The sequence below is a fragment of the Rhagoletis zephyria genome, unplaced genomic scaffold (genome assembly GCF_001687245.7).
Source record: "Rhagoletis zephyria isolate East Lansing unplaced genomic scaffold, Rhagoletis_zephyria_1.1 Rzeph_scaffold_09594, whole genome shotgun sequence".
NCBI lineage: Eukaryota > Metazoa > Arthropoda > Insecta > Diptera > Tephritidae > Rhagoletis > Rhagoletis zephyria.
This window is the reverse complement of record NW_016166672.1, coordinates 12,280-21,838: the sequence shown is the minus strand read 5'-3', so window position 1 is coordinate 21,838 and position 9,559 is coordinate 12,280. Positions and strand designations below refer to the sequence as shown.

General features: G+C 39.6%; 2 protein-coding genes across 2 annotated transcripts in view; one reads left to right on the top strand and one right to left on the bottom strand.

Annotated features, from left to right (window-relative positions):
* Positions 1-2,495: 2,495 nt before the first annotated feature.
* Positions 2,496-7,597, top strand: LOC108375905 (Niemann-Pick C1 protein-like; the record flags this gene model as incomplete). Its single annotated transcript, XM_017632055.1, is given in 10 exon segments — positions 2,496-2,744; positions 2,847-3,104; positions 3,107-3,801; positions 3,887-4,188; positions 4,467-5,149; positions 5,217-5,469; positions 5,538-5,837; positions 6,271-6,380; positions 6,454-6,608; positions 6,669-7,597. Coding segments are annotated over 10 exon segments (3,743 nt in total), but the record flags the coding sequence as incomplete, so codon positions are not given.
* Positions 7,598-8,058: 461 nt separating this feature from the next.
* The window catches only part of LOC108375904 (probable cytochrome P450 318a1), a gene marked incomplete at its 5' end in the record, with an annotated part of 13,091 nt that continues 11,590 nt past the window's right edge, over positions 8,059-9,559 (bottom strand). The window contains one exon of the mRNA XM_017632054.1: positions 8,059-8,313. Coding sequence (XP_017487543.1) covers positions 8,132-8,313 — 182 coding nt within the window. The remainder of the gene's footprint in view (positions 8,314-9,559) is intronic.

Here is a 9,559-nt window from a genome sequence, read left to right as displayed (position 1 = left end):
ATTAAAGCTATGATAAACGCTTTACACCAGTGATAAATCTTACCGTTAAATTGCTTTTTTTTTTCTTTATGTGTATATGTAATATACTCAAGTAGGAGTTGTTGGCCTATTTATTGTTCTTATCATTTATGGCATATACATAAGTGCATTTTATGTAGTACATTTATAAATCATTAGGAGAGGTATGCATTATGTGACCAACTATTTCATATTTCAAAGAACTAGAGATTAGCTTCGGTTTGGTTAACGCCGCGACCCGATCATGAAATTACGAATGCGGATAATTTCAATCCCTGAGAGCTCAGTTGTATTTCAGAAGTGCGAGGGAAAATTCCTTATCCTTGCGAAGGTTGCACAGACTAAAAGAAAGTGTGGAGGTGATTTCGCTTTATCTTCCTCTTGACAGCTGATGCAAAAGGATCAGTTAAATTTCCTAGTCTAATCGCGTGAATACCAATCGCACAATGGCCTGTCAGAAACCCCATCACTAGCCATTGAGAGGTTAACGATGGGTCACTCGTGTCTTACGCTGCAAAAAGTATTTTAAAGTGCCCTATAAAAATACTCGCGGTAGCAGAGAAACGTCTTATTTTCCTTTGTTTATGTCACAAAAGGAGCATCGCCTTCTTTTGTCCATTTTATTATGTATTTAGTAGAGTATGCAATTTCATTATCGCGACTATCAACCATCCAAGAGTATACCGCAGGAGGACAGAGGCGTCTCTAGTTGCTTCTTATCTGGGGATAGAGTTTTAAGGGTGCCATTCCAATGACAAGTCATCCGCCATACAGAAGTAGTACCCAAGAAGTACGTAACGCGATTGATAGCGAGGTCACACATTCCTTTACCGATTTCGAGCCCATCATAATGGCAGCTATTTCCACCTGAAAGACACTGCAGATATCCAGACGCGTGAGCATAGTTTTAGTGAAGAGTTTCCGACAAAAGACACCTCCACCGGCCCTGTCTTCAAGTTTTGATCCGTCCATAAAGAAGTTTGCCGCTCCCTTCTTCGAGTAACCCCGCCCTACCCAGTCCGCTCTTGAGGGAATATAGGTAGAGAAGGAGCTTCTGGGAGCCATTTCGAAGGCGCTGTAATCTATGTGTTCAGGGCGAAGTCAAAGCCCTTCAGAACTCCAGAGTGTTACCAGCCGCTTTCCCCTTATCCCAATAGAAGTTCGTGATGCGAAAATGGTCGCTGATCGCCCAGCTAGTTACCTGGTTAAGGTAACCTTGAGCCAGATCGAAAAGGGTGGATGGAAATCGTCCATTAACCAGAAGTTTCACATCATCTACATAGGAGAACACGCGACAGCCCACTTTTCCCGGTTCCTCTAGAAGGTCGTTTACAAACGCCATCCAGAGCAGGGGAGAGAGAACACCACCATGTGGTGTGTCCCTATTGACTATGCGCCAGTGTTGCCATTTTTTCTTGCAATAAGCATGTTGGGCTCTTGAAAGACAGTCACGAGGAACTGCGTTTATTAAGTACAGGCCTAGCAGTCTCTCTAGCGTTTTTAGCAAAAACGAAAAGGGATTGATAGGCCCAAAATACATGACAGCCCTCTCCGGCTTTCGGTATGAACGCAACACTGACTACCCTCCAAGCCTTGAGGATGTACCCGGTCCTCTCGCAGTTCGCATAAATAGGTTTGAACCAATTGCACGACATCTTCAGGACCCTATGCAGCTGCGTTAATGGTTTGAACGAATTTATCGCCCAGGCCATGTGACGATCATCCAGAAGATCGGCGAAGTCCAGGAACTGAAGTGCAAGATATCGCTAAGAAGAAGAAGACTATACTTCGATGTACGAAATAAAAGAGCTAAAAGCTAGAAATACTGTACTTCCGAAAGAAGTACGGTTGTTCACATTAGGTTGCATAAAGGAGTGAAAGCTGTGAATTCACATATTTAAATGGGAGCTCTACTTTACACTGAGAAAAGAGATTTAATTCAAACCAGACCTATTAAATAATGATTATTAATTAGATAGTGTTTGTAAGGGAACAATTTAATGATTAAATACCATTACTTGCACCTTTTAAATGATTAATAAATAATTGATTACTTACAAACATAATCGCAATCGTGATTTTACCAATGAACGAAAAAATAAGAAATAATCAAAAATGTATGAAATTATATGTCTCATATTTACAATTGCATATACAGTATTTCAAAGGCTTCAAATACGTACGTACTAAATTTCGGTATGGAAATAATATTTTTATATATGAGCATTTTTAAAGGATAATCAAATATAAGGTTGTAATTTTTACTATGCATTATTTCCCTCAGTGTAGAGTAGTTGATATGAGCTCTTAGCCTCCTAAGTGGGTTTTGGTAATAACATGGCATATGCTTAGTTGTTTTTTTTTTCGAATGCCAACACAATATCAGTTTAATCCACGCATTTAAGTCTTATTCTGTGGAAATGCTCCTGCACATTCAAAATTTTTATTCACAACTGCATTTATTTCTATTCTTGCAGAAAAGACGGTGATATTTGTTTCGTTATGGCTGATAATTGCCTCAACATGGATGTTAAACTTTACCACCGCAGCTGAGGACGAGGAGCCACATTGCATTTGGTATGGCCAGAGTCACGCGGTTGGGCAGCATTGGCTTAATAAAGCTGTCAATAGTCCACCGCAACCATTGAATGATACCAGCGCTGAAGCGATTTTTAAACGACGCTGCCCACTTTGGTATGCTGAATACAAGTCTTCGGACCCCGATGGTAAAATGCGATACAACAAAAAAATTATTTTTATTCGAATCTTAATCTTATAAAGCTCAAAACTTACATTCTACACTTCTATGTTCTTATATATGTATATAGAGCCTCTCATGCTCTGCTGTGACGCTGCTCAGCTGCGCACAATGGAATCGGGTTTATCACAAATCGACGGTGTCTTCTCCCGCTGTCCCACTTGCGTTTACAATATGGCCTACTCAATTTGTGGCTTGACCTGCGCGCAGAATCATAGCCTCTTTTTGGTACCCTATAATGAGACGTACGATGACCATGAATATATTGAGGAAATCGATTACCGTATCGATGATGCGTCCGTAGAGCTAGTCTACGATAGTTGCGCGGGATTCAACACACACAGACGGGTCGTCCAGCCATGGATCTAGCATGTGGCGCATATAACGCAAAGACCTGCGATCATCGCAAATGGTACATCTTCATGGGTGACCCAACTTTGAGTGATTATGTACCATTCCCCATAAATTACGAGTTTTTAAATGAAACAAGCGAGCTACCACGTCTGGTTGTACCAGCGAAAAATTGTTCGGAAGCCTATGACGGCACATTTGCGTGCTCATGTGTTGATTGCAGTGCCTCCTGTCCCTATATGGACGCTCCTACTGGGCAGGCAGAAAGCTATATGATAGCCGGACTTTATGGAATTACTTTCATAGTCTCGCTCGTATTCGGCGCCCTCGTCATGGTGTTCATACTTTGCGGCTCACTGAATATCTGCAAACCGAAAATCAAGATGTCAAGCTGTTGTGCGGGTTTTAGCTGCGTGAATACTATACTCTCTAAGAGTTTTCGTGCTTGGGGATATTTCTGTGCAAAAAATCCCGTACTTATTTTGGCAATTTGTTCCTGGGTGATTGGGGGACTATCCTATGGCATGAGATACGTAAGTGTCACCACAGACCCAATTGAGCTTTGGGCTAGCGAAGATAGTCAAACACGTTTGGAAAAAGATTACTTTGATGAACGTTTCGGACCCTTCTATCGCACCAATCAGATATTCTTCAAACCCATTAACCAATCGAGTGTAAGTGAACTTTGGCACGTATATTTTTAGTAGATATCGGGAACGGGAAGTACTTAATTGTATTAACTTGCATTCTTCGTTTTAGTTCACGCACAACACATCAACGGGCATATTGACATTTGGGCCAGCATTCGAAAAAAGTTTCCTAAAAGAGGTCTTCACGTTGCAACAACAAATTGAAGCAATAACCACAGAAACCGGTGTTACATTAGCCGATGTTTGCTATGCGCCTATGTTATATACCGGAGTGGAAGCGACCACTGATGATTGCTTGGTGCAATCCATTTTTGGCTACTTCCAAAATAATATGGATGAGTTTGATTTAGAGTATGTAGATTCAGATGGTTACACTAACAACTATCTTAATCAACTTGAGGATTGCCTCCGGTGAGTGAATTCTATGTGCATTGCATCCTATAATATATGTATGTTCATTAGGGTGGTCCAAAAATTGAGTGCTTTGAGCGACCTCTATATATTTTTTGCCATAAAAATCAAAAATAGGGGTACACTTTTTTCTTGATATAGAATAATCCTAGGGGGTGAGAGCATTAAAATTCGAATTTTAATTATTTTGGACCACCCTAATGTACGTACTATATATATACGATCATGTACGAGTATGAATTAGGTGCTTACTGTGAGATACCTCTATGTTTCTATAGAGTTCCAATGTTGGAGTCTTGTTATGGCCCTTATGGCGGTCCCATTGAACCTGGTATTTCTGTAGGCGGCATGCCGAAAGTTTCAGCTAGTGAAGATCCGGATTATCAGCTTGCCACTGGCGTGGTGGTAACGTTTGTCGGCAAAAACCGTCGCACCGAACAACAGCTCCAGCCCAATATGGAGTGGGAGAAAACCTTCATCGACTTTCTCAAAAATTATACCAGCGACAAAATGGAATTTGCCTTTTCCGCCGAAAGATCCATCCAGGACGCAATTGTTGAGCTTTCGGAAGGTGAAGTTTCTACTGTTGTAATTAGCTATGTTGTTATGTTTGTCTACGTCGCCATTGCATTGGGTAAAATACGCAGTTGTGCTGGTTTCTTCCGTGAATCGAAAATAGTACTCGCCATCGCCGGTATTATCGTCGTTTTGGCTTCGGTCGTTTGCAGTTTGGGCTTCTGGAGTTACTTGAACGTCACAACTACAATGCTCGCCATTGAGGTGATACCGTTTTTGGTGTTGGCCGTTGGTGTGGATAATATTTTCATTATGGTGCACGCCTATCACCGTTTAGATAGGAAGCAGTATAATAGTGTAGCCGAAGCGATTGGCGAGGCGATGGCGCGTGTCGGTCCGTCGATTCTACAGACTGCTGGTTCAGAGTTTGCCTGTTTCGCCATAGGTACGTGCCCGCCGCGGTGACTGTGGCCCCTTAATTGTACGAAATTACAACCCTTAGTTCTCTTTAGGTGCCATATCGGATATGCCAGCGGTTAAGACCTTCGCTATGTACGCAGCGGCAGCTATTTTGCTAAATTTCCTCTTTCAGCTTACGGCATTTGTCGCTTTCATGGCCTTGGATGAGCGTCGTTTGGAAAATGGACGTTTTGATCTTTTATGTTGCATTAAAACTTCGAAAAAGCCTGAATTGAGTGATGGTCAAGATGTTGGTGTATTAGAGAAGGTTTTCAGGAACTTCTATGCTCCCTTCTTGTTTTCAAAGTAAGAAATTTTTGGTTCTTGGATATGAGGTATGATCATATAGCCTTTTGTTTAATTTAATTCCACAGATCTGTCAAGATCATCGTTTTAATTGTATTCACAATTGTCACTTGCTTATCGCTAATGGTGGCGCCTTCTGTCGAAGTCGGACTAGATCAGGAGCTGTCCATGCCAACCGACTCGCACGTCGTCAAATATTTTCAATATATGAGTGAACTTTTGTCAATGGGTGCGCCTGTGTATTGGGTGCTGAAGCCTGGCCTAAATTACACGCTACGCGATCACCAGAATCTGATTTGCGGTGGCGTGCAGTGTAATAATGTTTCTGTGTCGGTGAAGCTTTATCAGCAGTCTCTTTATCCCGAAATGTGAGTAGCACGCAAATTTTAAATTTAAACCAAAATATATCTACATTAGGGTGAATCACAAACTAAACAAAATCGATACTGTTTTTCCATCGGAATTATAAATAAAATTAATTTTAAAAAATATTTAATGTTATGGAAAGGTTTAAGTTTAAAAGGTCTGCATAAAAATTTTTAAAAATTTCATCAACGGAATAAAAATAATCAGCGTATTCACCTAAACGCGTAAATGCCTCATAATACATAGTTTACCTCGTAACATTACGGCCGCGTAAACCATCTGTCAAAATTTTTGCTCACATTGCGCAAAATAAAAGCATTCAATCGGAATTATTCAGCGTTTACAAATAATATGCAAGAACTTTTTATACAATTTCATAAATTTTTAATTGTTATTGACATTTTGTTTTACGTATAAAAATGTATTTCCATACAGCACTTACTTGGCGCGTTCAGCTAGCTCTTGGATAGACGATTACGTCGATTGGCTTGCCATTGGCGATTGCTGTAAGGTTAACTCTACCGATGGTACCTTCTGTCCAAGCAGTAAGTGTTCACCTCACTCCGTGGTATAGAATTTAATTTGCAAAGTAATTGTTTGCATTTCATTGTTTCACAGACTCAAAAGACGATGATTGTGTGGCCTGTGATCGTGAATTCTCTGAAGATGGTTTGCGCCCCACATCGGAAACCTTCAGAAAATACATACCATATTTCTTATCCGATCTACCTGATAGCGAATGTGCCAAAGCAGGACGCGCTTCGTATGCGGATGTAAGCGTCGTTTGTTCGCAATTCTTTCAACTCCTAACTAATCTCTACCTCCCCCCGTAGGCGGTCATATATACACTGGACGAGCAAGGCGATTCTGACATTTTGGACACCTACATGTTGCAGTATTCCACCACATCTACCACATCGGTTCAATTCTACACGGCACTTCGTGAAGCGCGTCGCATTGCCGCCGATATCAATGCAATGTTTGCCGAATACGAATACGACGTGACCATTTTCCCCTATTGTGTTTTCTTCATATTCTATGAACAATACCTCACCATTTGGCATGATGCGCTCTTCTCTCTCGCCATCACACTATTGGCTATATTCAACGTTACACTACTCATCACCGGCTTAGATTTTCCATCAGCTTTGATGGTCACATTCATGGTGCTGATAATCCTGATCAATATGATCGGCATGATGTGGGCATGGAATATTACACTGAACGCAATTTCGCTGGTGAATTTAGTGGTATGCATTGGCATTGGTGTAGAGTTCGTTGCACATATAATACGTTCGTATAAGAATGAGAATGGTAATAAGGAGGAGCGAGCAAGGCAGGCGCTAGTGGTAACTGGAAGCAGCGTTCTGTCGGGTATTACCCTAACGAAGTTTGCCGGTATCATCGTTTTGGGTTTCTCCAAATCGCAAGTATTTCAAGTATTCTACTTCCGCATGTATCTCGGCATCGTTTTAATAGGAGCAGCGCATGGTCTCATTCTGTTGCCTATTTTGCTTAGTCTCTTCGGACCGGCGAACAGAAAAAACTACAAAAACTTAGATTTACCTTAATTTGGGTAATCTGAATTAACTTACTTATGTATGTATGTATGTAGACTTATTATTTTATTAGAGCATTAGTTATTTACTCAGATATTTAGGTATACAAATATTAATTAATAAGGCCCAAGGCAATGTTGTAAATTTTTTCAAAGGACATGTATTTACATTCCAGCACAAGTTGGAATTTGTGTTAATATTAAGCGAAAAAAACAGTAAATTAAACTAGATGTTTGGACCCGGCTTTTTGTATTTTCTGGCAAGTTGAAAATTTAATTATAAGCCGGTTCAAAGGAAAACAAATTTAGCTGCCTTATTCCACAATCAATAATAAAAAGTGTTAAATTAATCTCAAAATTGTTTTATTCTGCAAAACTCTAGAAAGCAAATCTAAACCCATTCATGTTCATGGAGTCCTCGTGTGGTGAAATGCAAAGGAGAAGACCACGCTATTCAAAACGCTGGAGCGAGTGCAAAGGCTGCGCTACTTGCTCTTTCTCGCGGCACATCGCATTAAGGGTTGAGTGGACGGCCGGCAGTGGTGGGATGGGTTGAAGCTTAACGAAAATAATGAGTCTTTTTTTAATTAATACATATCTAATTATTTATTTAAATTTAGAAAAGTATAAAATATGTGAAATTTTTTTTTATAGCGATAAACCATTTCAAAGGCTTTGTGCAACCACTGAGTTTATTCGAGGTTAAATTCATCCATGGCTAAAGACGACAAAGAAGAACTATACGCCGCTGCAGTCACTGCGTCTTTTTATTTGAAATTTTATGCTTTCGCTATTTCCAAATTTCAACGAAATGCCATTTACAAATACTAAATCACTCAGTTTTGTTGAGGTACCAAATTCAAAGTGATAAATTAATTTTACCAGAAATATTTTAGCCAAGTACATCGAATAGCGATTCCCTACAAACAAAAAATTAAAAAAAAAATAAGAAGCATATACAGTAACGTGTGGTATAAAAATATTGTGCAAGCTTTAACTAAACCACATAAATAAAAGTTTCAAACTCTATGCAAAACTTAGGAAAATTCAACAAAATTTCAAACTTTTTGATCTAAATCTTTAGAAAATTTCTACAAGTTTCAACCGACTAAAGAGTTCTGCTAAATTTTGTATAAAGTTTGAAAAAAAATAAGTTGAATACCATTGTGAACATTTAAAATAATCAACACTTGGTCACTTATTTGAGTCACTGTATGTATGTAAATTAGACCGTACCTACCTCCTTACAAGCAAACAAAAAAAGTTGGCCGAATACCCCCGAGTCTAAAGTATTTTTGTGAGACCATTTCGAAAAAAAAAAATTTTGCCGCCCCTAGGGATCGGTTTTTTACATTATACGTCCTATCTGCGACATTTATAATCTGTTTTTGATTTTTTTTTTCGAAATTACCTTGCCGAACTTTTTTACACAGGTACGGTCTAATTTACATAATCACAGATGCACACATACATATTAATTTCAATTTTACCAATGCAGTAACGTAATCCCTTGGCAAATGGCACAAATGAATAAGGATGCCGTTCCGCTGATCCACCACTTCCTGTTGCAAAATGCTCTGGGTGAAATTCTTTGGCATGCGCACCCCAATACTTGGCATCACGTTGCATATTGAAAACATCAAATACCAAGGCAGTATCTTTTGGTACTTTGACTCGCCGAGTAGTTGAACCGCTGCCAGTGGCTAGTTGAAAATAAAAATCTCTACTCACAGCGCGCATATTGAATGGTACGGTGGTGAGCAAGCGCAGCGATTCATAAACGATGGCATCAAGATATTTCATTTGCAACAACAGCGCTGGATCAATATTGATTATTTGTGATTTGTTGGGAAAAGTTGTTGCGATTTCTTCGCGTAATTTACGCTGACAATCCTCGTGCATAGCCAAAAGCAGCACGTTGACCAGAACACTTGTTGAAATCGTTTCGAATGACTTGCAAAGAAGAAATAATATTTAAAAATATCTATAAGAACAGGAAACTAACTGAGTTCATTTCCCACTCACCACCATCAACATGGATAGCGCCTCATCTAGAATATCCTCCATATGAAGTTCACCCGAATCGACCATATGAAATATTTGCTCAATAAAAATACGCTTTCGTTCTGGATTTTCTAAGGAAATATTCTTGGCATTCTTAAAATC